This window comes from Mirounga angustirostris, unplaced genomic scaffold, assembly GCF_029215605.1.
Source record: "Mirounga angustirostris isolate CCGP_5_RB_7025 unplaced genomic scaffold, mMirAng1.0.hap1 SCAF_6, whole genome shotgun sequence".
Taxonomy (NCBI): domain Eukaryota; kingdom Metazoa; phylum Chordata; class Mammalia; order Carnivora; family Phocidae; genus Mirounga; species Mirounga angustirostris.
The window spans coordinates 114,255,052-114,282,591 of record NW_026991714.1 but is presented as its reverse complement, the minus strand read 5'-3'; the positions used below and the strand labels follow the sequence as shown (position 1 = coordinate 114,282,591).

Here is a 27,540-nt window from a genome sequence, read left to right as displayed (position 1 = left end):
ATTTTACACTAGGTGGTGGGCACAAAGCAATCCTCCTTAATAAAGTTGACAATTAGCTTCACTCAGAACACTTTTAATAATGCACATAAAAAAAGTATTCATCTTACAAATTGTTCTGCAACCCAAATATACAGTAGCTTGGAAAACAACATTTAGAAAACAAAAGCCAGTGTAAAAAGACAGATTAAAACAACTAGGATAGTACAAGTTTCATATAGCTCTGATTTTACAGTTTTCTTTTTTTTTTAGTGTTTTTTTAAATTTATTTTTATTTTTTTTATTCTTATGTTAATCCCCATACATTACATCATTAGTTTTAGATGAAGTGTTCCATGATTCATTGTTTGTGCATAACACCCAGTGCTCCATGCAGAATGTGCCCTCCTCAATACCCACCACCAGGCTAACCCATCCTCCCACTCCCCTCCCCTCTAGAGAACCCTGTTTGTTTTTCAGAGTCCATCGTCTCTCATGGTTCGTCTACCCCTCCGATTTCCCCCGCTTCATTCTTCCCCTCCCGCTACCTTCTTCTTCTTCTTCTTTTTTCTTAACATATATTGCATTATTTGTTTCAGAGGTACAGATCTGAGATTCAACAGTCTTGCACAATTCACAGCGCTTACCAGAGCACATACCCTCCCCAGTGTCTATCACCCAGTCACCCCATCCCTCCCACCCCACCCCCCACTCCAGCAACCCTCAGTTTGTTTCCTGCAATTAAGAATTCCTCATATCAGTGAGATCATATGATACATGTCTTTCTTGATTTTACAGTTCTCTTACTGTATCATCCATCAGTGTCTGAAATCTGTTCCTTCAGCTGGCTCCATTGCTCAGGATTTAAAGATATACCTTTTCTTCCAGGTTTCCTTTCACCTTCTGGATCCATCCAATATTCTCTAATATCAGTTAGGACTTTCCCTTTAAAGTCCTGAACACTGACGTACCTCATTTTCCCGATCTGGGACATGTTCTCATCCCTGCTCTGCTCAGAGGATGACCGGGCTCTTGAAGTGTCACCAGTCTTTGGCTTCTTCACAGGTTTTTCTGGAGCAACTTGCCTTTTCCTCTTTAACTTTTTGTCAACCTCACTGTGAGAATCGCTGCCAGAAGAGCTTGAAGAAACAAATTCCTTTGATTTAGGCATTGCTCCACTCTAGCAGCCGAACTGTCTTCTGCTCGCTCGCTTGCAGCTCTGCTTTGAACTTTCTTAATATTTGAAGATTTTCCAGATATGTCATTGATTTTTAGTTTAATCTCATTATGGTCCAAGGGCATAGTTTATATTAATTCTTTTTAATTTGTTAAGGTTTGATTTTTGACCTAGAATATGGTCTATCTGGTGAAGGTTCCATGTGCACTTGAGAAGAATTTTTATAATGTTGGACAGAATGTTTTATAAACATCAATTAAATCAAGTTGTTCAGTTATTTTCTGTCCTTACTGAATTTCTGTGTATTTGTTCCATTGATTTGTGAGTGAAGTCTTCAGTGATAATCGTGAATTTTCTTTCTAATTTTAGCACTATCAGTTCTTCATGTATTTTGAAATTCTTTTAGGTGCATGCACATTTAGCATTGTTATGTCTTCTCTGTGATTTTTGACCCCTTTATCATTAGTAATCATCTTTTTAAAAAATAGGTTTAGTTTTTAGAGCAGTTTTAAGTTTGTAGCAAAATTGAGCAGAAGGTACAGAGATTTCCCATATCCTCACTGCCTTCACATATGTGTAGCCTCCCCCACTATCAGTCTTCCCCATCAGAGTGGTATATTTGTGACAGTTGATGAATCTACATTGACATATTATCACCCCGAATCCATAATTTACATTAGAGTTCACTGTTGGTGTTGTAAATTTTGTGGGTTGGGACAAATGTGTAATGACATGTATCCACCATTATAGTGTCAAACAGAATAGTTTTACTGCTCTAAAAATTCTCTTTGTTCCCCTTATTCATCCCTCTTCTCCCCAGTAATGACCTTTTTAAACGTGGTAATGTTCTTGGTCTGAAGTCTACTTTGTTGTTGATACATTTTATGCTATCAATATAGCCACTCCAGCTTCTTTTGATTAGTGCTCCCATTGTATTTATTTTTCCATCCCTTTACTTTTAACTTGCCTACACTTTTGTATTTAAAGTGGTTTCTTGTGGGCATTGTATGGTTGGGTCTTGCTTTTTCACCCAATCTCACAATTTCTGTTTTTTAATTGGGGTATATGTAGACTGTTTGCATTTATATCTACCATCATTTAACTCTACCATCATGCTAATTGTTTTCTATTTATTCTTCTATTCTTTATCTTTTTTCCTAATTTTTTGCCTTCTTTTGGATTATTTTGTCATTACATTTTATTTTCCCAATTGGCTTATTAGTTATACCTCTTTTAAAAATGTTTTCTTGGTCACCCTAGGATTTATAATATACATCTTTAATTTCTCACAGTCTGTTTTTTCTATCTTCAAATAACATTTTATCACTTCACAGGTGGTATAAGGACCTTTCAATAGTGTCTCTCTAATTTCTCCCATTCATTTTTTTTCTCCCATTCATTTTTTGTGCAACTGTTGTCAAATGTTTTAATTTTACATAACAATAATTATGAAATACGTATTTACTGCTTTTGTTTTAGATAGCCAGTTACACTCCAGAGAAGTGAAAATTAAGGAAGAAGATGAATTTTGTATTTAACTACATTTATGGAATCTTTAGAACTCTTCATTTCTTTGTGTAGATCCAGTTTCCTGTTCTATAATATATTCACCCTGCCTAAAGATCTTTCTTGAACATTTCTTATGGTGTAAGTGTGCTGCTAATGAACTCTCAGTATTTGTCTGTAAAAGTGTTTATTTCTCCTTCATTTTTTCTGAAAGACATTTTTGTTGGTTATAGGATTCTGGGTTGTCTTCTGACTTGTATTGTTTATGATGAGTTTTGTATCTGATGGTTGGTGTCTTTCATTCATTTTGGAAAATTGCCAACCATTGTCATTTCAGATATTTTTTTCTGCCCAATTCCAACCCCCCATCCTCACCTTCTCTTGGTTCTATTTTGGGAATCCAGTTGTAGGAATATTGGTCTGTGTGATATTGGGCTGTAGCTCTTGGATGGTCTCTTCTGTGCCTTCCCTGACTCTTTTTTGTCTTTCAGTTTGAATAATGCCTATTCACCTATTTTTAAGTTTATTGATTCTTTTCTTGCCTGTATCAAGCCTATAGATAAGCCTATTGATAGCATTCTTTATTTCTATTACAGTATTTTTCATTTTTAGGGTTTCTGCTTGATTTTTTGTGGTTTCCATATCTCTGATGAAATTCCCCATTTGTTTATGTGTGTTGTCCACTTTTCCACTGAAGCCTTTAGCTTTGATCTTAGTTATTTAAAATTAATTGTCTGATAGTTTTAACATTTATGTCATATCTCTTTCTGGTTCTTTTGATTGCTTTATCTCTTGACCTTTTTTTTCTTTTCTTCTTCTTTTACTTGCTTCTTAGTGTTCATATAATTTCTTTGTTGAAATCTGGATGTCTTGTGTTTTAGAGACTGAGGTAAACAGGAATAGACATACCTCTTCCTTTTGTAGGCCTTCAGTTTGATGAGTTGAGTCAATTTAGTCAGGAATTGAGCAGGGTTTGGGTTTTGATGTTGCTGTGCTTACTCTTAGTGTATCACTGTCTTCAAATTCCTGTATTGTTACTTTGTGCTTAGAATGGAAAATGCCAGAGGGTTTATTTCAATGTCTACCCTTTGCTTAAATGTCCCCAATACACCTGCACCTCAGAGAAGGTTCCTGTCCATGACCTTGTTTATTCCCCAGCAATAGAGTGCTCTTATTTGTAACTATGTTACTTGCTCACCTAATTGGGTGTGGGAGTTCATTCTCTGTTGTCCTTGTTCAGCATCAGTTGCAGGCAGGTGCAGTGTATCTGGTTCATCCCTGGTCAGGGATGGGGCCTTCTTAATTACCTGTCCTTTCTTTAGGGGTAGAGGATATGGGCTGAGCAGAGGATGCTTTTCTCCCCTCCTAATTCCCAATGTTATTGTGTCTTAACCTGTACTTTGTGGAAAATAGGGTTTGCTGCCCCTTTCCCAACTTCTTACGCTTTTGATCCTTAGGGGAGATAGAGAAAAAGGAACAGAATGAGGCCTCATACCTTTCCTACCTGGAAGCTGCTGCTTCCCTCTCCAAGCTTGTACCACGAGGGGAAGATTTCTTGAGTTCCTCACCCTATCTTAAGTTTTTCTTCTGAACTTCTAATGAGGCCCTTACATGCACTATCTTTTGTATTTTTGTCTTTTCTTCTCTTCATTAATTTATGTACATGTCTTTGTCCTATGAATAAGCTCATTTTCAGCTGTCTACTTTGTTTCTTGTAGTTTTTGATTTAATTATTAATTCTATAATCATGTACTTTTGACCTTTGTTTTCTTAGGTCTATAAACTTATTTTTCACCTGATTCTGTTGTTGTTGTTTTTTAATTTAATTTTTATTTAAGGTTCTGATTCTGCCTTTCTTGGCTTAGAGCCAGGAACCCCTATTTTCAAGGCACTTCCTAGATGATATTGATACAAATGTAAATGTGGCCTCTTTTCTGATGCCTTCTCCATCTACTCCCCTGCCCCCCCAAAAATGTGACCTGCCCGACTACTGTTGGGTAAGACATGGGGAGGCATCAGAACTGAGATGTAGGGAAGTGTCGCTAGCACTGGGAGCGGACAGCTGGGGAAGGGCTGGAAGAATGGCTTGAATTTTGCACACAGATTTTACACCCTAGTCTGTGCACTTGAGTCAAGGTTGCTGCGGATGTTGTGTAGAGGCAGTAGTGACCACCGTGGCTGATTCTTCAGCACGCCTGTTGTCTCATTTCCATCGAGTTACAGCAAGGCAAGTTGGGGAATTGCTCTCAACTCAAGGTATGACCCTGACTGGTCTGAGGATAAACCTATCCCTTTTGCCGGGTATGGTTCAGATACCCAACTTGCCTGAAATTCAAGTAAAGGTTTGTTGGAATCTTTTGGGAAACTTAGTCCTTGCTTTATTAAGAGAGAGCTTGTAAGCAAGAAAATGTGTGGCTCTGATATAGCTGTTGACAATTTTCTCATGAGCGTGAGGAGAATCTAATCTTATAATAGCAGCTGATCTCTGGGTAACAGACTGCAGTGATGCAAAGAATCTCGCTTGTTAGTGGCATCTTAAAAAATTGTGATAAAATATACAGAACATAAAATTTACAATCCACCATTTTTCAGTGTACCGTTCAGTGGTATTAAGTACATTTTTATTGTTGTGCAACCAACACCACCATCCATCTCTGGAACTTTTTCCTCTTCCTCTCCTGAAACTCTGTACCCATTAAATACTAACTCCCCATTCTCCCTCCCCCCAGCACCTGACAACCACTATTCTACTTTCTGTATCTACAAATTTGACTACTCTAGGAACCTCATGTAAAAGGTCATTCTGTTTTTTTAATCTTACTTTTAAACTCATTTAAAATAATTTATATTCTGAAGGTGCCTCGGTGGCTCAGTCAGTTAAGCATCTGACTCTTGATCTCAGCTCAGGTCTTGATCGCAGGGTCCTGAGTTCAAGCTCTACATTGGGCTCCATCTGGGTGTGGAACCTACAAAAAAATAATAAAATAAAATAATTTATACCCTTATTACTTCTTCCTACAGATGATAGATCTACAATTTAGGTAATCCATTCAGAATGGATTGAAATTATTTGCATACCATATTGCATTACTCATTTTTTTCCTTCATTTTGTGTTTTATTTCCAGCTTGTTCACTAACATATATAGTTCTGCATCTCTTTGATTTTGCTGTTTGAGCATGAATGCTTTTTTTTTTTTTAAAGATTTTATTTATTTATTTGACAGAGAGAGAGAGTGTGTGTACACAGCAGGGGGAGTGGCAGGCAGAGAGAGAAGCAGACTCCCTGCTGAGCAAGGAGCCGGATGTGGGACTCCATCCCAGGACCCTGGGATCATGACCTGAGCCGAAGGCAGACGCTTAACCGACTGAGCCACCCAGGCGCCCCGTCATGAATGAATTCTTGTTGATTCCCATTCTATTTGATTTGGTTTGATTAGTTATCTTCTATTATAAACTACACTTTGAGGGCTGGATTTTGCCTGAGAGGATAATGACAAATGTTTAGAAGGGTTGGGGGAAAAGAGCAGAAAACTCAATGGGTATGGATGAGTTGTGTTGCAGATGTTAAAGACTAGTTTACTCAACATTAATCACATTCTCCTCCTAGTGTGTCTTTCTGTAGGGTCCAGGCAAGAAAACTGAAAATTACATTTCCCAGAAATCCCAGTAGTTAGTATGGGTTTGGCCAATCATATGCACTTAGCCAAGACTGAAATGTGAAGAGAAGCATCCGTGTTGCTGATACACACCATAACATTCCTAGTGTCTCATTATAACTAAAGTGGTACATTATGAGCCAGCAGGTGTAGTGGTGACTTTCTAATTCCTCCATGGTTGCTAAAGTAGTCGCATCCAGGAGCTAGTGGTTACAGCAGTGGTGTCCAGCTCCCTCAGATTCCTCATTACAGCAGAGCTAGCTCCTCTTGTGGCAGACCATTTTGTGGTGTTATTTTTGGACCATGATATGGGGAAGAACCTGCTCTTCTAACCTGTCCAATGATGTCAGCACCAAACAGCTAGATAAAATCCCTTCCTGTAAACTGCCTTTCTGCAAAAACTCCCCTCCTGCGATGATTGCCATGATCTGTAGCTGAGGCCTGACTTATTCACCTTGATTGGAATTCTTGGGCCAGGCTGCAGTAAAAAGAAACCAAATTGAAAATGATGTTAACGATAAAGAAACATATTTTCTCCCATAATGGAAGTACAAAGGTAGGCAGTATTCCAGGTTCAATATGATCACATCGCTCAGTGATGTCGTTAACAACATAGGTTTTTTATGTTTTCTTTTTTTCATATTTGCTGTACTCAGTTCATTCCTTTTATGTCACAGCAAGGCTGCTTGTAATAATCAGGGCCATAATTATACTCTGGACTTATGTCTGGACAATGGGTGGAGATGGGAGAAAGGCTTGCTTCTTTTGCCCATAAGCCCTGAGTAAACTTCTCCTTACTTCCCATTGGCTCAAATCACCTACATATTGCTGAATTATTCACTGGCAAGGGAATTATTGTGGAATGATCACATATGGCTCTAACTAACCATCAGGGTAGAATCAGTGTTGGGAAAGCAACGACAGGGTCCATTACCGTCATTCTACGTTTTTATTCCTCTTCTTCCCTGCTCTCAGCTTCTGTTCCAGCAGTGCTGGAATACATGGGGAGAGCTCTAAGGATTTTTCTGTTTGGGATCAAAGATGATCAAAATGGCTTCTACTCTTGTGGAATTTTATTTCCCCCTCTGGGCTTCCTAGACCTCCTCTCATACAAAGGTTAGAGATATTTGTGAGAAATTTTAGGATTTCTGTGACTGTCTTTCCCAACCCAACAGTCCCTTACTCCCACCCCTATAGAGAGCTTTTGGTTAAATAGGGTTCCAAGACAAGAAGAGTTTTACAGCACTGTGCATATTTTTAGAAGCTTTTATCTTTTTTATGCCCATTCTTTTGTGGAATTGCTTCTTGTATATATTTTTTTGCTAATATTAACTTGATTTTTGTTCATATTAGTTGGCTTTGGAAAGAGATTTTGAGAACTGGCTTCACTTGAGCACATTACCTCAAAATTCTGAAATTTAAAAAATATTCTTTTAATATTGACTTCTAGATTTATTGCATTTTGGTCAGTGGACATGATCTGTAAAATTTCAGATATTTGGAATCTAGACTGTCAACATGGCCTAAAAAATCATCATTAAAATAAAAAACCTCCATGTGTACTATTAAATAGCATGTATTCTCTTCTATTATTATTGGTTATACATGTGTAACTATATAATGTATATCAAAATATTTATTATATATAATTATGTTGCATATTATATATATTTTTAGTCTTATTAATTATATAGAGCCTCTCTATCCTTGGTGGGTGTGTGTATGTGTGTTGTGTGTGTGTCTGTATGTGCATATGTGTGCTTGATCTGTTTTAGAGTAAGAGGTGTGTTAGACTGTCCACATCCTCTCATCTAAAGCTCCAGGGGCTTTCAAATACTTGGTCTGAGGGAGGGCAAAAGTTCTCACTTTTTCCCATCCAAGTCTTGTTTGTATATGCTTGCCTTGGCACAATTGTCAGTACATATACTTAATTCACACTATAAAGCAGAATACTTCTCAGTCTATAGCATCTTTTATATTTATAGCACTTAACAGTTTTTTCTAAGAATAGTGGGTTTTGTGTAATTTCAAGGTACATAGTCATGATTTTTCTAAAACAAGGATTCTTTCTTTCAAGGTAATAGACTCTTCACTTCTGGAAAAATAAATTTCCATTAATCCTTAAGTGGCTGTGCCTTCACTTAAGAGAAAACACGACAAAATAAAATCTCCCTTCACATACATATGAGTAGCTTAAAAATGTGAACTTTTCTTTTTCTTAGGTATACAAATTGTTTCTGAAAGGGAGCTAGCTCAGTTGGCTCAGGTTCGACCATTACTATTCAATTTTCATGAGCAATCAGTCATCAAGGATTGTTTTAAAATGCTTGAGAAAAAAGTAGCAGAATTTGAAATCCTCCAGGAATTTATGGTAAATATTTTGGTCTTAACAAAAGTCTGTATGTGATTTTCCACATTACTAACAGAGGGGTTTTTTCTTTTTCCTTTTTAATCTTTTCTTTTAGGTTGAGTACTTTGTTTTTTGTTTTTAAATATTAAGTTTGTTTTTAAAGTAATAGGTTTATATAGTAAAAGAAAAGTTAAATAGCATAAAAGGTTATAAAAGGATAGTCTCTTTGTTTTTCTCTCTTGAGTTTCTAGGCCCCCTTTCCACTATTTAAGTTTGTCATATAAGTGTCTAGAAAACTATCAGCATGTACTTTGGTAACTATTCTACCCCTTCTTTCCTTTTTTTTTTTAGAAAAATATTTCACATAGGAAATAATTGCCAAATATATTATTTGTACATATAGCTCTATCTCATTTTTTATCTCATTATTTTTAAGTATTTCATAGTATAGTTAATTATATAGATAAAGACTTTTTTTCTTTAAGTAGGCCCCTGTGGTGAACATTTAGATTTTTCTAGTCTTTGTTATTTATGAGCAGCAATTACCCCTCTCATATGGCTGTGCATATGTATGAGTATTCTTATAACAAGTTACTAGAAACACAACCAGTATTTTGTGCTGTCAAATTTTTGGATCTTTGCTTATGTCTTATATGACAAATGATTCCTTGTTGATTTATATTGACACTTATTTGAGAACAAAGGAATAGCTTTCCATATGTTTTTAAGCTTTTTATATTTATTTTTGGTGAACTGTTCCGATTCTTTGCCCAATTTTCTGTTTATTCTTTTTCTTATTAATAGTTTTATATAATGAAGAAACTGTCTCTTTTGTATGTGCTATATATGGTAAATTGTCCCCCTTGTTTGTGCTACACAGAAGTGTGCATGTGCACATATACACATTTAGTAAGAAGAAATAGCTAATTTGTAGTGATCAGATATGACAATCTATGGGGACTTCAGGGTTTTCTGTATCCTGTAGGTGCCCTTTTCACTCTAGGATCATAATAATTACTTCATGTCTTTTTCTAATATTTTTGTGATTTTTTAAAATGGATCCAGCTAGAATTTAAGGTATTTGGTAGGGACTCAGCATTATATAGCTATCCTGTTGTCCCCAGATCCTCTTGAAATTGTTCTTCAGTGATGTAAAAGGCCACTTTTATTATATACTGAAGTTCTACATAAATTTTAATTTATTCTTGGACTTCTTCCATTGATTTGTTTATTCATGTACTAGTACCAAGCTCTCTTAATTAGTGTAGCTTTATGTTATCTTTTACTGTTTGTTAATACTAGTCTTCCCTCAGTTCTCTTCTTTTACAAAATTGTTCTAGTTTTTCCTACAGATATTTTTCCAAATTAATTTTATAATTGGCTTGCATAAAGATAAGAAAGGTAAAAATCTGATCATATTATCCTATTTAAAACCTTCACTAGCTTCTCATTTGCCATGCCAGTAGTTGCCAACACTTATTTAAAGACTGGTGGTGCCAAGTTGGCTACCCAAGGGTTACTGAAGAGCTTTTGAAAAGTACGGATTCTCGGCTTTATCCACAAATATTCTAATAGACTAGGGATGGATACATCTCCACTTCTTTTGTATATGAAACAAGGCCTTCCTAAGTAGTTTTAGTTTCCGTCTGGGCTAGATCATGTTCTCTCTGCTCTTGTTACCATGCTATTCACTGTTTCTCCAAGAGGAGATGTATGCCCCCATGCCTTTATTCCTGTCCTTTCCACCTGGTGTGATAACCTGCTCACCTCAGCTCTCCTTTCCTTCCACACACACAGACTTTCATATGACTAACTTCTGATGGCAGTCATCAGCACTACCATTGTACTAACATCTCTGTGGCATTGATTACCCCTCAGACTGCTCTGATAGCTCCTTAAGGAGGGGGCCATTTTCAGATTCATCTCTTTATTCCAATATCTAGAAGAATGCTAAGTATGTATTAAATGTTCAGTCATGTTTATTGAATTCATACTTGGTAATGAATTTTTTTTGAAAGGAAGAAATCTTTAATTGGTATCCTGGCTATAATTCCTTCATGGGGCAAGGAGTAAATTGTGAGACTTTTTTTTCTTTTTGGTTTATATATTTATATATTTTTCTTGCTGTTATTTTATTATTTTTGTTTATAAAATGATAGATTAATGAGTAGGTCCTAAGAGGTGAATGTTCTTTATTGTTTTTTTTTTTTTAATGAAAAGGAAAATATTGAAGTTCAAAGGAAAAAGTATGTCCAGAGAGATTAGTATTTTCTTTTTTTTTTTTTTTAAGATTTTATTTATTTATTTGTCAGAGAGAGATAGATACAGAGAGAGAAAGAGCACAACTGGGGGGGGGGAGCGGCAGGCAGAGGGAGAAGCAGGCTCCCTGCTGAGCAAGGAGCCTGATGCAGGAGCCTGATGCGGGACCTGGTCCCAGGACCCTGGAATCATGACCTGAGCTGAAGGCAGACGCTTAACAACTGAGCCACCCAGGCATCCCAAGATTAGTATTTTCTTATCAAGCAACTTGTTGATTGACATCTCAAATTTGAGATATTTTATTATTTTTTTCTTTATTTTTTTAAATTTTATTTTATTATGTTATGTTAGTCACCATACAATACCATTAGTTTTCGATGTGGTGATCCATGATTCATTGTTTTCGTACAACACCCAGTGCTCCATGCAGTATGTGCCCTCCTTAATACCCATCACCAGTCTAATCCATCCCCTACCCCCGTCCCCTCTGAAACCCTCAGTATATAGTATTTTTAATGGGATTCTGACTTCACTTATCATACAACACATTTAACACCAGGTCATGCCATATAGAAGTTTAAGGATCATGAACACTAAGCAAGAGCAGATTTTTTTCTTTATCTTTTTGTTATAGTAAATACATGACTTATATTTCTTACCTTTTAAAGACTTTAGATTATAAGAACATACCTGATGCGTTCAACTCTGGGAATGAACTACGCAACAGAGAAAAAAACAGATATCGGGATATTCTTCCATGTAAGCTAAAAATGGTTTTGATTATTTTCCTGTTTGCATTTGGGAAAAGATAAAAAATGAGTTGTATGGCTTTCAGTACTAGGTATTTTGACCTGTGACCATGATGAAGAGCTCTGATAGCTAGCAGTGGGTAGCCTGGGCATATTCTTGAATATGCTAGAATACATGGTGAATTTCAAGTCTTACATTCAAGCAACTATCATAGGGTTATTTATAGAAGTCCCTCAACCTTGTCCTTATGCACATGCTACTTCTCAGAGCATGAGCCATCTAAAATATAAAGTCTAGTAGCCTAAGACATTGTCACTTTTGGTAACCCAACCCCTGATCACCATCACCTTCCTTGGCTGTTTTGTTTAGACATACAGATGCAATGGGGCTATTTATATCCTTTCTCCTGGACAATAAAACTGCCAATCTACCCTCCCAACAGGAGGCTGCTCTTTGTTTGTCTCTAAGGGCCCTCCACATTGCTTCCCTGTGCTGGGTGAAGCTAGTGCCCCTCTCCTCCCCAGCCAGTTACTTACAGGATTTCTCTATCCCAGGCCATCCGAAGAGCAGAAACAAAATACACCACATTTTTAATCTTAGGTAAGAAATCTCATTTTATGCCTCACGTTCCTTTCAAAGTAAAAAATTTTCCAAGTTACTTTACCATTTTTCCTCCTCCATCTTGACCTTTCCTCCTTTATTCTCTATCTTATTTAATGTAACCACCCCGTTGTCCAAGCCAGAAAACTTTGAATCACCAGTGATATTTAAAAGTGGTCATAAAGTCCTTTTGATTCTACTTCCTTAATACCTCCAGAATCCTCCCCCATCTCTCAGTTCCCACTGCTGCTAACTTAGATCGAATCTGCCTGTTTCATCTCTCAGCTGGTCTGTCTTCACTGCCTCCATGCCCATCTACTCACAGTGGCTGCTGAAATGATTTTCCTAAAACACAAATCCCTTTAAAACTCTTCTTTGGCTCTCTGTAATGATCATGGTAAAGCTCTTTAGCATCATGGCATAAATTTCATCTTTCTTGTCTCAGCTCTTTCACAGACTTCTTTTTGTTTCTGGAATTCATTCTCTTTCTCCTGTCTCCAAGCCTTTGAACCCGCAGTTCTTGCAAGAACCATACATCCTCCCTTTTTTGCTGAGGTAATTCCTGCTGTCTTTCAGAGCTAGCTCAGCCAGACCTTTCTTGTTTTCCTCAAAGCTAGGTTTGACTGTTTCTCCGATAGCCTCATACTGTCTTGTGACTGCTCTTCCCAACTTAACAAATTATATTTTAATTATCTATTTGTGTTCGTTTCTTGCACTAGACTTGAGGTGGTTATGATAGAAATTAGGGTAAGACAGTGACTAACATAATTGGATCAATACCTTTATGTTTAGTTGGTTCATTCAAATCTAAGACAACTTTATTTTTTTAAAGATTTTATTTATTTATTTGAGAGAGAGAGAGAGAAACAGCATGAGAAGGGATAGGGTCAGAGGGAGAAGCAGGCTCCCTGCCGAGCCGGGAGCCCGATGCGGGACTCGATCCCAGGACTCCAGGATCATGACCTGAGCCGAAGGCAGTTGCTTAACCAACTGAGCCACCCAGGCGTCCCTAAGACAACTTTATGATTATAAAAGTAATGAATACCTTCCCAGATAATTAAAATAATTTATTCTACTACCTTCTGTGGGGAGAATGTACCGAAATACATTGATGAATATTTCTGAAATCATGGTAATGAACCACTATTAGACATTTTAAGAGATAATGCCAACAATTTGGTGCTACTCTGAGAGTCAAAGTTCCCAATTATATAATTCCCATCCCTGCATGTGCAATTAGCCCCCAAGAAACCGAATGCAAACAAGCCTTTAAAATGAGGCTCCGGGGGTGCACCTGGGTGGCACAGTCAGTTAAGAGTCCGATTCGTGGTTTCAGCTCAGGTCCTGATCTCAGGTTTGTGAGATAGAACCCCACATCAGGCTCTACGCTCAGTGTGGAGTCTGCTTGAGATTCTATCTCCTTCTCCCTCTGCCCTTTCTGCTCGTGCTCTCTCTCTCTCTCTCTCAAAATAAAATAAAAATCGTTTAAAAAATGAGGCTCTGGGGATTGTAAGAAGCTTGTTTTAGGATATGGGGTACATTTAACATTTGATCTGGCTTGAACTCTTTACTCTGGGTACAAGAAGAATAATAACTATAGAGAAAAGAGATGCAAAGATATGAACAATAAAGTTCAATGATTAAAACTAGGGAAAATCATGTAAACCTTTTTACTTTTCTGTTAAAATCAACAGTTATTAAGCCAAATTCTGTTTTAAAGTCCACTGATTTATCTACCTTATACCACAGTGTAATTTAATCTCAATAAGCCTCCTTAAGTGACAATCATAGAAAGTTTCTTTGATTTCTTTACCACACATTTCTTGAATTAATAGAGAAGTTTCCTAAGGAATCACATCAAGAAAGCCAGAGAAATAGTTAATTTTTCCCTCTTTTTAAATGCTGAGAAGACTAACTGGAGGATTCATACATCTTAGGACATTGCAAGTATATGTGGTCCTCACTTTCCATGGCTCCAGTATGCAAAAATTTCAGTTAGTGTGGTTTAAAGAACACCAGTCCCTCAACAATACAATTCAAATTTCAGTAATCACAAGATATTAAGTGAGAATAATTGCATAAAGTACAAATGTCACGTCTAACTCTTCAGTCTGCAAATTACTACGTAAATAACAGGTGCTCATCATGATCACTGACTAATCATGTCACTTCTTTTCTTCTTTCTTCTTTTTTTTTTTTACTCCTTTTAAAATAGGTCTACAGTTGGTCACTCTGTGTCTGTTATTCAGCTCATGCACAGATAGCAAAGCATGTAGTTGTGTTGCCTCCTTATTTTTCGGTGATAAGCCCACATTACATTTTATAAAAATGGATTATCAAAAGTTGATTGGTCAACAAAGATGAAATTGAAGCAAAGAAAGGAAAAGTAGTAATACTAGGAGTGAGATTCTAATAGAATGTGAATAGTTATAGAATAAATAGCTGCCCTGGAAAAGATTATGGAACAATCATAATTTGTCCTATTGATTATTAAGATCTTTTGTACAGCTTCAGCTTGCACGGTCATATTTATGGCCCTATACTACTATGCAAGGCAGGAATGGGCCTCATTATGTAGTCCAGGGATTTTTAGATATAAAGACAACATCTTGGATTTCTATAATGCTTTACAATTTGCAAAGCATTTTAAAATGCATAATCTTATATAATCTTCATAAAATATCTCTGAAGTAAACCATTGGATACCATAATTCCTACTTCACAGAAGAGGGAATAAGTTCTGGGATAAAAGGTGTTTTGAAGGCTAATAAAGGAGTAGGGACAAACCACAGGTCATGCTCTCCGACTTCTGGCCTAGTACTTTTTCTGTTACTCATCTTTGGGGTAGGATCTACTCAGAACTAACTAATAACAATAGTGACTTAGATTTCTAGTAGTTTTCCACTTCACAGAGCATGCTTACAGATATCTCATTGAGTGCTGTCTACAGTCATTCAAGGAAGGCAGCGTAGATGATAATGTCTGAATTTAAGGATGTAAGCAATGAGGAAAGGAGAATTTCAACAAATGGTTCTGGACAACTGCATATTCCTATATTAAAAAATGAACCATACTGTTACCTCACACCTTATATAAAAATTAACTCAAAATAGATCATAGGCCTACTTTGAGTTAAAACCATAAAACTTCTGAAGAATACTTGAGAAAAATTTAGTGTCCTTGAGTTTGGAAGAGTTTTTCTTAATAGGACACAAAAAACCCAAACTATAAAAGAAAAAAACAAATTAGACTTCTGTGATTTAAAAAAATATATATTGCCCTTCAAAGTACACTGTTAGGAAAATGAAAAGGTAAGCAACAGGCTGGGAGAAAAATACATTCAAAACATTTATTTGACAAAGGACTTGCATTTAGAATATATAAAGAATTTCTACAACTCAGTAAGAGGACAAATAACCCAAAAATAAGTGAGCAAAAGACTTGAGTGGCCGCTTCAAAGAAGTTATATGGGTGACAAATATGTGAAAAGATGTTCAACATCATTAATCATTAGGAAAACACAAATTAAAACTATAATAAGATATACTTCACACCTGCTACGATGGAAGAGAGTTTAACAGTTTCTTATAGTATTAAGCATATATCTACAACATGAGTCAGCATTTCTACTCCTGTGTATTTACCTAAGAGAAATTGAAACTTGTATCTGCATATAGACATGTATATGAATGTTCATATCAGTTTTCTTTGCAAAAGCAAAAACCTGAAAACAACCCAATATCCATCAACAGGAGAGTAGGTAGACAAATTTGATATGCCCATATCATAGTAAACTAATGATATAAGCAGCAACATGGATGAATCCCAAAATAATTATGTGGAATGAAAAAAAGCAATTGAAAGAATATATACTGTACATTATCTACTGAATTGTGTTCCCTCAAAATTCCTATGTTAAAGTCTTAACACCCAGTACCTCAGAATGTGACTGTTTTTGGAGATAGGGCCTTTAAGGAGGTAATTAAAACAAAATGAGGAGGGCGCCTGGGTGGCTCAGTCATTAAGTGTCTGCCTTCAGCTCAGGTCATGATCCCAGGGTCCTGGGATCGAGCCCCGCATCGGGCTCCCTGCTCGGCGGGAAGCTTGCTTCTCCCTCTCCCACTCCCCCTGCTTGTGTTCCCTCTCTCTCCCTCCCTTGTATCTCCCTCACTTGTATCTCTCTCTCTCTCTCTGTCAAAAAATAAATAAAATCTTAAAGAAAAAAAAAATTAAAAAACCAAAGAACAAAATAAGGCCCTTCAGGTGTTCCCTAATCCAATCTGACTTTTTTTTTTTGTAAGAAGAGGAGTTAGGACACAGAAGACACCAGGGATGTATGGACACAGAGGAATGTGGGGCCACATGAGAACATGACAAAAGGCAGGCCTGTTCAAGCCAAGGGGAGGCCTTATAAGAAACCAACCCTGCTGATGCCTGGATCTTGGACTTCTAGCCTCTAGCCACCAGAACTATGAAAATAAATGTCTGTTCTTGAAGCTATCCAGTCTGTGGTATTTTGTTATGGCAACCTGAGCAGACTAATACACTATATTACTCCATTTACATAAAATTCTAGAAAATTCAAAGTAATTCATAAAGTTTATCAGTGGTTACCTTGAGGGCAGGAGTGGAGCAAGCAGGATAGATCACCAAAGAGCATGAGAAAATTTTGGCAGTGCTGGAGAGGTTCAATGATCTCTCTTATAGTATTGGTTTCATGGGTGTGCGTGTATAACAGTTATACCACAATACACTTTTAAAAATGTTTCATGAGTGAGTATAAAAGATATATCACACTTTTAATATTTTGTATAGTTTACCATTATAATATATAGACAGCTGGGAAAATACAGCTCTCTAAGGGAGAGATTTAACAAGCATCCACACGCATACATTAGGTGAGGTCGCTATATGTTTGTTTGTTTGTTTGTTTGTTTTAGATTTATTTATTTGAGAGAGAGAGAGCAGGGGAGGGCCAGAGGTAGAGGAAATGAGAGAGAACTTCCAGCAGACTCCCCACAGAGCTCAGAGCCCAAGTGGGGCTCAATCCCACGACCCCAAGATCATGACCTGAGCCGAAATCAAGTCAGACATCCAACCAACTGAGCCACCAGGCACCCCAGTATGTTTGTTTCTATTATTACCACCACCGCCGCCACCAATAACAGCAGTAGTAGTAGCAGTAATATGTTTGTATGTACTCAGTGCTGATCTAAGTCCTTCATAGGTAGTAGCTCATTTAATCCTCACCACAAACCTATGATGTTGGTACTCTTAGTATCTTTGCTTTACAAAAAAGTCTAAAATAAATTAATTACCTTCCCCCCAGTCAACACTGCAAATAGGAGGCAGATCTAGGATTCAAACCTAGGTTTAACCATTATGCATTAGTGCTTCTCTTTGTTCTTTTTCTAGACTATTAAAAGATTTTCTTGTGCTATATGTTTTTTTCTATTTCAAGAACGATTTTTAGCACTTAACGATAGATTCTCAGTCATTCTTTATATAGATATAAAACTATATTTTGCAAAGCTTGTTGCTCTCTATTATTTCCCTTTCTTTCCATCTTCCCTTAATTTGAGGTCTCTGTTCTGATTCATTAGTTGTTTGGTTAGAGATAGGCTATGTAGTTGATATAGTTGCCTCAGACTCTATCTGCAGCTCTCTCTCCCTTCCCCCCCCCCAACAAATGAATATCTTTGTTGATTTTAGAATTGTGGGATTCCAGTCCTTTTGTCTTAAGTTCTTCTGAGTGTTACTTCATTGTCCCCCAGCTTCCAGTGTTTTAGGTGATAAATACAATGGTAATGTGACCTTATTCTATAAAAAACATATTCTTTCATTCTGAAACCTTATAACATTTTAATTTTTTCTTGAAGTTTGGGAACATTACCATGTATGTTTCATTTCATTGGTCTTACCTAGAATCCATAGAGCCTTTTAATCTTCAGATTCAGTCTTCCTTTAGCTATAGGAAAGCTTCTTCAGTTATTTAGTAATTGCTCTTCCTCTCTCTACTCTGTTTTTCTTCTTCTGGAGCTCCTATGATTTATAGGGCAGGTCTCTTGGATCTGTCTTCTAAGGCTTTCATCTTTTCCCTATTTATTTCATTACTTTTGCCTCTTGGTAGTTTGGCACATGCCCTCCACCCCCATTTTTATTGTTAACTTTCTTTCACTTGGTCTTCTAGGGAACTAATTTAAGTTTCAAGAGAGCCCTTCCTCCTTCAAATCATCCACTAAAATTTTTAGCTTGTGTGATGCTTAGTCCTATGTGTCAACTTGGCTAGGCCATACTACCCAGTTACTTGGTCAAACACTGGTCTAGATGTTGTTGTAAAGGTATTTATAGATGTAATTAGTATTTAAATCAGTGGACTTTGAGTAATTCAGATTACCCTCTATAATATGGATGAGCTTCATCCAATCAGTTGAAGGCTTTAAGAGAAAAAGATTAAGGTACCCCAAGAAAAAAGCCATTTTGCCTCCAGATTGCCTTTGGATTTAAGACTGCAGCATCAACTCTTTTCTGGATCTCCAGCCTGACAGCCTGCCCTGAAAATTTCAGACTGGCTAGTCCTCACAGTCGTGTGAACCAATTCCTTAAAATAAATCTCTCTCATTTGTGTGTGTGTGTGTGTGTGTGTGTGTACATAGCCTATAGATTCTGTTTCTCTGAGAACACTGACTAATACAAATTTTGATACCAAGAGTGATTCTAGAGGAACAGAATCTTAAGGATGAGTTTTATGAATTGGTTTTGTACTCTGATAAAATTTAAAGGCATTAGTGACTCTATTTCCAGTAATAAAGAGAGCAGTGATAATCCATGGTGCAATAATGGCAGTAGAGATACACAGAATCTCATCACTGGGTATTCCTTCTCAAATACTTATAAGAAGCAAGGTCTGGATGACTGTGTATTCCATACCTTAGAATGTTTTTGTCAAACTAACAAGTGTAATGAGATTGGCTGGTTGCTTCTAATTGTGCTGGGCAAAGTAGGGAAAGAAAAGGATGATCTCAGGATGACAGTAGATTATTATAAACATAAGCAGGTGGTGACTCCAACTGCAACTGTTGTACCAGATGTGATTTCGTTGCTTTAGAAAATTAACACATCCCCTAGTAACTAGTGTATACCTATTGATCTGGCAAGTGTTTTTCTCCATACCTCTTGGTAAAGACCACCAGAAGCAGTTTGCTTTCAGCTGGCAAGGCCTGCAGTACACCTCCACTGCCCTATCTCAGGAATAGATCCATTCTCCAGCCCTTTATGTCATAATTCCCAGGGATCTTGATTACATTTCCCTTACTTAAGACATCACACTGGTCCATTATATTGATGACATTATGCTGATTGAATCTAGGGAATACGAAGTAGCAATTAACTACTCCAGACTTATCCATAAGACATTTGTGAGTCACAGTGGGGAAAATGAGTCCAATAAAAATTCTACCTCATTGAAATTTCTAGAGGTCCAGTGGTGTGGGGAATGCCAAAATAATACCTCCTAAGGAGAAGGATAAGATGTTGCATCTGGTCCCTCCTATAGCCCAAAGAGGTAAAATGCCTAATGACCTCTTTGGACTTTGGAGACAACATATTCCTCATTTTGGTGTGCTACCCTGGCTCATTTTACTAAGACTCATTTTGAGTGATTCCCAGAATAAGAGAAAGCCCTACAACTAGTCCAGGCTGTGCAAGTTGCTCTGCCACTTGGGCCATATGATCTGGTGGATGCAGTGTCAGTGGCAGCCAGGGATACTGTTTGGAGCTTGTGACAGGCCCCTACAAGTGAATCTCAGCTCATGCCATGGGCTTTTAGAACAAAGCCCTGCCAATCTCTGTGTATAACTACTGTTGTTTTAAGGAACAATTTTTGCCCTGCTATGGGGTATTAGTAGAGACTGGACACTTAACCATAGTTAAGCTGTGCACAGCAGCATTCCATCATCAAATGGAAGTGGTATATACAAGGTTGAGTTTGAGCAGGCCTTGAAGGCATGAGTAAGTTAGATGAAGAAAGCAAAATGTCTGAGGTCCCCTTTCCTGCTACATTACCTATTCTCTTCCAGCCTGCATCTGTGGCCTCGTAAGGAATTCCCTATAATTAGTTGACCAAGGAAGAGAAAAATAGGATGTGGTTTACAGATGCTTCTGCACCATATGGAAGCACCACCTGGAAGTAGACAGCAGCAACATTACAGCCTTTTTGGAGGGGACATCCTTGAAGGACAGTGAATAACGGAAATCCTCCCAGTTGGTAGAACTTTTAGCAGTATACTTGGTTGTCCATTTTGCTTAGAAGGAGCAATGGCCAGAGGTATAAATCTGTACCAGTTCAGGGGCTGTGGCCAATGGCTTCACTGGATGGTCAGGGACTTGGAAGGAACATGATTGGAAAGTTGGTTACAAGGAGGTCTGAGGAAGAGGTGTGTGGGTAGACCTCTCTGAATGGGCAAAAAACATGAACGTTATTTGTGTCATATGGGAATGTTCACTGAAAGGTGACTTAAGGAAAAAATTTTAATAATCAGGTGTATAGAATGACCTATTCTGTGCATACCAGTCAGTCTCTTTCCCAGCCAATCCTGTCATTACTCAGTGGATTCATGAACAAAATGGACATGCTGGTGGGAATAGAAGTTATGAATAAATAGGCTCAGCAACATGAACTTCTAGGCACCAAGGCTGACCTTGTTATGGTCACTGCTGAGTGTCCAGCGTGCCCACTGCAGATCTCAACACTGAGACCCCAACATGGCACTGCTTCCCAGGGTGTTCAACCAATACCTGATGACAGGTTGATTATATTGAACTACTTCTATCATAGAAGAAACAGGTTTTTTTTTTCAGCGCTTCTCTTACAGAATAGACACTATATGGATTTGCCTTCCCTGCATGCAGTACTCCTACCAAATCTGCCATTCATGGACCCACAGAATGCCTTATCTAACATCATGGTAGTCCACACAGCATTGCTTCTGTCCAAGGAGCTCACCTTAAGGCAAGTGGTTTGTGGCAGTGGGCTCATGCTCATGGAGTTCACTGGTCTTAACATATTCCTCATCCTTCTGAAGCAGCTGGCTTGATAGAGGAATGAAGTGGCTTTTTACAGTGCCAGCTAGGTGGCAGTACCTCAAAGGGCTGGGGCAGTGTTCTCTCGAAGGTTGTATATGCTCCAAATTAGCATCCAGTGTACGTTGCTATTTCTGCCATAGCCAGGATTCAGGAATTGAAGACTGGAAATGGGAGTGGTACAACTCATTGAGACCTCTAGTGATCCAGTAGCAAAGTTTTGCTTCCTGTGTCTGTGACCTTATGCTCTGCTAGTCTTGAGGTCTTAGTGGCTGTCTTCAGTAATTTTGTCTGGCTTTTGATGTGGTCTTTCCATCTGCAAACTTGGTCTTCCTTGAGGGGCAGCAGATCATGGACTTATTTGTGGACTGTGGCGTCTAGAAGAATTGCTACATAATACGGAACAAATTACTTAGCGACTTTGAGTAAGGGTTTCTCATCTGAAAAGAATGAATAATGTGCTTCATTCAAAGGGTTGTTTTGAAGTTCCAATGAGGTGATGTATGCAGAGTACATACAGAGTACATACATACAGAGTACGTACATTGCCTGGACCCGTGCATATTTGCACTAAATTGTACAATTATCTCTCCTCTCGGGGGAACATTTCTCCTGTGATCACTTGAGTTATTTCTTTCCTGCTGTGTATTCCATAGTTTGCTTCTGAAATTCCTTCTATGTATTTTCTTTACATGTTCTGTACCCTTGAACATTTTAATATTATCATCATGTTTTTCATCTTTATTCCTGAGTTCTGGGAAAATTCCTTAAGCTGGTTTTCTAAATCACTGATTTTTTTTTTCCCCATTCACTTCTCACTTTAGGGGTTTTAAATGAGTAATTGTGGTTTTTATTTGAAAGCAAGCTTTTAGACAGGGAGCAAGATGGCAGAGGAGTAGGAGACCTGGATTTCGTCTCCTCTCAGGAATTCAGCTGGATAGGGATCAAACCATTCTGAAGACCTACAAACTCAACAGGAGATCTAAGAAAAGAATAGCAACAACTCTCTGAACAGAAAAGCGACCACTTTCTGGAGGTAGGACGTGCGGAGAAGTGAATCCGAGGCAATATTCGGGAGGATAGACGGTGGGGAAGGGGCCTCTCCATCAGCCGCTTCTGGCAAGTGATAGAACCACGGAACACAAAATCGGAACTTTTAGAAGTCAGCTCTGCTGAGGGACGTCACTCTGGTGGCTAAGCGGGGGGTGGAACCCTCATGGGACAGTGTGGTCTCAGGACCCTTGGGGTCACAGAAAGACCAGGGGTGCCTGAGTGTGGCAGAGCTCCCAGGTATCAGAGCAGGGAAGCCGGCTGCAGAGACAGAGCCCAGGCGTGGGCTCTCAGCTCGGGGTTGCCATAAACCGTGATCCGCGGCAGAGTCGGGCCACTGCTCTTCCAGGAGGGACCCAACAAGCGGCAGATCCGGGAGATTCACCTTCTTCCCCCGGGAGGAGAGGTGCGGGAGCGCACTGCAGGGATCTGCTGGGTTTGGAGACTCCACATGGGGTCGGGTGCCAGAGATAGAAACGTGCGGCACAGGCCAGGTGAGCATGGAGTGCGGGGAGACCGGGGAGACGAGAGTGACTGACGGCTTTTCTCTGGAGGCTCACTGAGGAGCGGGGCCCTGAGTTCTCGGCTCTTCCAGGGCGGAGATTGGGAGGACGCCATTTTCACTCTTCGCCTCCAAAGCTGTATGGAAAGCTCACAGGGAACAAAAGCTCCAGAGAGCAAACCCGAGCAGATTACTTAGCCTGGACCCAGCAAGGGTGGGGCAATTCCGCCTCCGGCAAAGACTTTTGGAAACCACGGCAACAGGCCCCTCCCCCAGAAGATCAGCGAGAACAGCCAGCCAAGACCAAGTTTACCGATCAATGAGAATGGCAGAACTCCAGCGCTAGGGGAATACTGCACATAAAATCCATGGCTTTTTTACCATGATTCTTTAGTCTTTCAAAGTTAATTTTTTTTTTAAAGATTTTATTTATTTATATGAGAGAGAGAATGACATAGAGAGCATGAGAGGGGGGAGGGTCAGAGAGAGAGGCAGACTCCTTGCTGAGCAGGGAGCCCAACGTGGGACTCGATCCCGGGACTCCAGGATCATGACCTGAGCCGAAGGCAGTCGCTTAACCAACTGAGCCACCCAGGCGCCCCAAAGTTAATTTTTTTTAACTTTTTTTTTTGAATTTTTCTTTTTCCCTTTTTCAACCAACATCTTATCAATCCCCTTTATAAAAAACATTTTTATTTTTCATTTTTAGAGTCATATTCTATCCCTTCATAGTAGTTACCCATATTTTTGGCGTATATATATAAGTTGTTCTCTCTTTAAAATTTTGAGATAGTTTCTTCTAACAGATCAAAATATACCCTAAATCTCTAGTGTATGGTTTTTTTCTACTCCCCTGCCTGATCACATTCTCTCCCTTTTTTTCTTTTTTTTTTTTAATCCTCTTCATTCTTTTTTCAAACAACTTCTTATCAATTCCTTTTATAAAATTTTTTATAATTTCCATCTTCACCATATTCCATCCCTTCATCATATCAACCCTTATTTTTGTACATATATAAGTTTTTCTTTCTTTAAAATTTTGGGAGGCACTTTCTTCTAACAGACCAAAATACACCCAAAATCTAGTGTGTGGCACTGATCTATATACCAGCCTGATCATATTTGATCATATTCTGTTTTTTGTTTTGTTTTGTTTTGTTCTGTTTTTCTTTGTTTTTATCTTTATCTTTATCTTTTTCTTTTTCTTTTTTCTCTCTTTCCCTTTCTTTTCCCACTGCTTCAGGTCTTTTCTGATTTGTTTAGAGTATATTTTCTGAGGACGTTGTTACCCTGCTAGTATTTTGTTCTCTCATTAATCTATTCTTCTCTGAACAAAATGCCAAGATGGAAAAAATCACCTCAACAAAAAGAACAAGAGGTAGTACTGACTGCCAGGGACCTACTCAATACAGACATTAGTACGATGTCAGATCTAGAGTTCAGAATCATCACTTTAAAGATACTAGCTGGGCTTGAAAAAAGCATGGAAGTTATTAGAGAAACCCTTTCTGGAGAAGTAAAAGAACTAAAATCTAACCAAGTAGAAATCAAAAAGGCTATTAATGAGGTGCAATCAAATATGGGGGCACTAACTGCTAGGATAAATGAGGCAGAAGAGAGAATCAGTGATATAGAAGACCAAATGATGGAAAATAAAGAAGCTGAGAAAAAGAGAGATAAACAACTACTGGATCACGAGGGCAGAATTTGAGAGATAAGCGATACCATAAGACGAAACAACGTTAGAATAATTGGGATCCCAGAAGAGGAAGAAAGAGAGAGGGGGGCAGAAGGTATAATGGAGCAAATTATAGCAGAGAACTTCCCTATTTTGGGGAAAGAAACAGGCATCAAAATCCAAGAGGCACAGAGAACGCCTCTCAAAATCAATAAAAATAGGTCAACACCCCGAAATCTAATAGTAAAACTTACAAGTCTCAGAGACAAAGAGAAAATCCTGAAAGCAGCTCGGGAGAAGAGATACATAACCTACAATGGTAGAAACATTAGATTGGCAACAGACCTATCCACAGAGAACTGGCAGGCCAGAAAGGACTGGCATGATATATTCAGAGCACTAAATGAGAAAAATATGCAGCCAAGAATACTATATCCAGCTAGGCTGTCATTGAAAATTGAAGGAGAGATAAAAAGCTTCCAGGACAAACAAAAACTAAAGGAATCTGCAAACACAAAACCAGCTCTACAAGAAATCTTGAAAGGGGTCCTCTAAGCAAAGAGAGAACCTAAGAGCAACATAGACCAGAAAGGAACACAGACAACATACAGTAACAGTCACCTTACAGACAATACAGTGGCACTAAATTCCTATCTTTCAATAGTTACCCTGAATGTAAATGGGCTAAATGCCACAATCAAAAGACACAGGCTATCAGATTGGATTAAAAAACAAGACCCATCGATATGCTGTCTGCAAGAGACTCATTTTAGACCCAAAGACACCCCCAGATTGAAAGTGAGGGGGTGGAAAACCATTTACCATGCCAATGGACACCAAAAGAAAGCTGGGGTGGCAATCCTTATATCAGACAAATTAGATTTTAAACCAAAGACTGTAATAAGAGATGAGGAAGGACACTATGTCCAAAGGGTCTATCCAACAAGAAGATCTAACAATTGTAAATATCTATGCCCCTAACATGGGAGCAGTCAATTATATAAGGCAATTAATAACTAAAGCAAAGAAACACATCGACAACAATACGATAATAGTGGGGGACTTTAACACACCCCTCACTGAAATGGACAGATCGTCTAAGCAAAAGATCAACAAGGAAATAAAGACTTTAAATGACACACTGGACCAAATGGACTTCACAGACATATTCAGAACATTCCATCCCAAAGCAGCAGAATACACATTCTTCTCTAGTGCCCATGGAACATTCTCCAGAATAGATCACATCCTAGGTCATAAATCAGGTCTCAACCAGTACCAAAAGACTGGGATCATTCCCTGCCTATTTCCAGACCACAATGCTTTGAAACTAGAACTCAATCACAAGAGGAAGTTGGAAAGAACTCAAATACATGGGGGCTAAAGAGCATCCTACTAAAGAATGAATGGGTCAACCAGGAAATTAAAGAAGAATTTAAAAAAATTCATGGAAACAAATGAAAATGAAAACACAACTTTCAAAATCTTTGGGATGCAGCAAAGGCAGTCCTAAGAGGAAAGTATATAGCAATACAAGCCTTTCTCAAGAAACAAGAAAGGTCTCAAGTACACAACCTAACCCTACACCTAAAGGAGCTGGAGAAAGAACAGCAAATAAAGCCTAAACCCAGCAGGAGAAGAGAAATAATAAAGATCAGAGCAGAGATCAATGAAATAGAAACTAAAAGAACAGTAGAGCAGATCAATGAAACTAGGAGCTGGTTCTTTGAAAGAATTAACAAGATTGATAAACCCCTGTCCAGACTTATCAAAAAGAAAAGAGAAATGACCCAAATCAACAAAATCATGAATGAAAGAGGAGAAATCACAACCAACACCAAAGAAATACAAACAATTATAGGAACATATTATGAACAACTCTATGCCAGCAAATTAGATAACCTGGAAGAAATGGATGCATTCCCAGAGATGTATCAACTATCAAAACTGAACCAGGAAGAAATAGAAAACCTGAAAAGACCTATAACCACTAAGGAAATTGAAGCAGTCATCAAAAATCTCCCAAAAAACAAAAGCCCAGGGCCAGATGGCTTCCCAGGGGAATAATACCAAACATTTAAAGAAGAATTAATACCTATTCTTCTGAAACTGTTCCAAAAAAAATAGAAATGGAAGGAAAACTTCCAAACTCATTTTATGAGGCCAGCATTACCTTGATCCCAAAACCAGACAAAGACCCTATCAAAAAAGAGAATTACAGACCAATATCCCTGATGAACATGGATGCAAAAATTCTCACCAAAATACTAGCCAATAGGATCCAACAGTACATTAAGAGGATTATTCACCATGACCAAGTGGGATTTATCCCTGGGCTGCAAGTTTGGTTCAACATCCGCAAATCAATCAACGTGATACAATACATTAACAAAAGAAAGAACAAGAATCATATGATCCTCTCAATAGATGCAGAAAAAGCATTTGACAAAGTACAGCATCCTTCCTTGATCAAAACTCTTCAGAGTATAGGGATAGAGGGTACATACCTCAATATCATAAAAGCCATCTATGAAAAACCTACAGCGAATATCATTCTCAATGGGGAAAAACTGAGAGCTTTCCCCCTAAGGTCAGGAGCGCGGCAGGGATGTCCACTATCACCACTGCTATTCAACATAATATTGGAAGTCCTAGCCACAGCAATCAGACAACAAAAAGAAATCAAAGGCATCCAAATAGGCAAAGAAGAAGTGAAACTCTCACTCTTTGCAGATGATATGATACTTTATGTGGAAAACCCAAAAGACTCCACCCCAAAACTGCTAGAACTCATACAGGAATTCAGTTAAGTGGTAGGATATAAAATCAGTGCACAGAAGTAAGTGGCATTCCTATACACCAACAACAAGACAGAAGAAAGAGAAATTAAGGAGTCGATCCCATTTACAATTGCCCCCAAAACCATAAGATACCTAGGACTAAATCTAACCAAA

The 27,540-nt window shown here is 38.2% G+C and overlaps 2 protein-coding genes across 2 annotated transcripts in view; one reads left to right on the top strand and one right to left on the bottom strand.

Moving 5' to 3' along the window:
• The window catches only part of LOC135364823 (tyrosine-protein phosphatase non-receptor type 20-like), an 89,814-nt gene extending 81,028 nt beyond the window's left edge, over positions 1–8,786 (top strand). Inside the window, exons 6-7 of the mRNA XM_064595539.1 lie at positions 8,539–8,715; positions 8,782–8,786. Coding sequence (XP_064451609.1) covers positions 8,539–8,715; positions 8,782–8,786 — 182 coding nt within the window. The remainder of the gene's footprint in view (positions 1–8,538; positions 8,716–8,781) is intronic.
• Positions 788–1,165, bottom strand: LOC123847088 (activated RNA polymerase II transcriptional coactivator p15-like). The gene has a single exon (XM_045879201.2). It carries the CDS (start codon positions 1,145–1,147, stop codon positions 788–790), a length of 360 nt encoding a protein of 119 aa, XP_045735157.1. The 5' UTR covers positions 1,148–1,165.
• Positions 8,787–27,540: the final 18,754 nt, after the last annotated feature.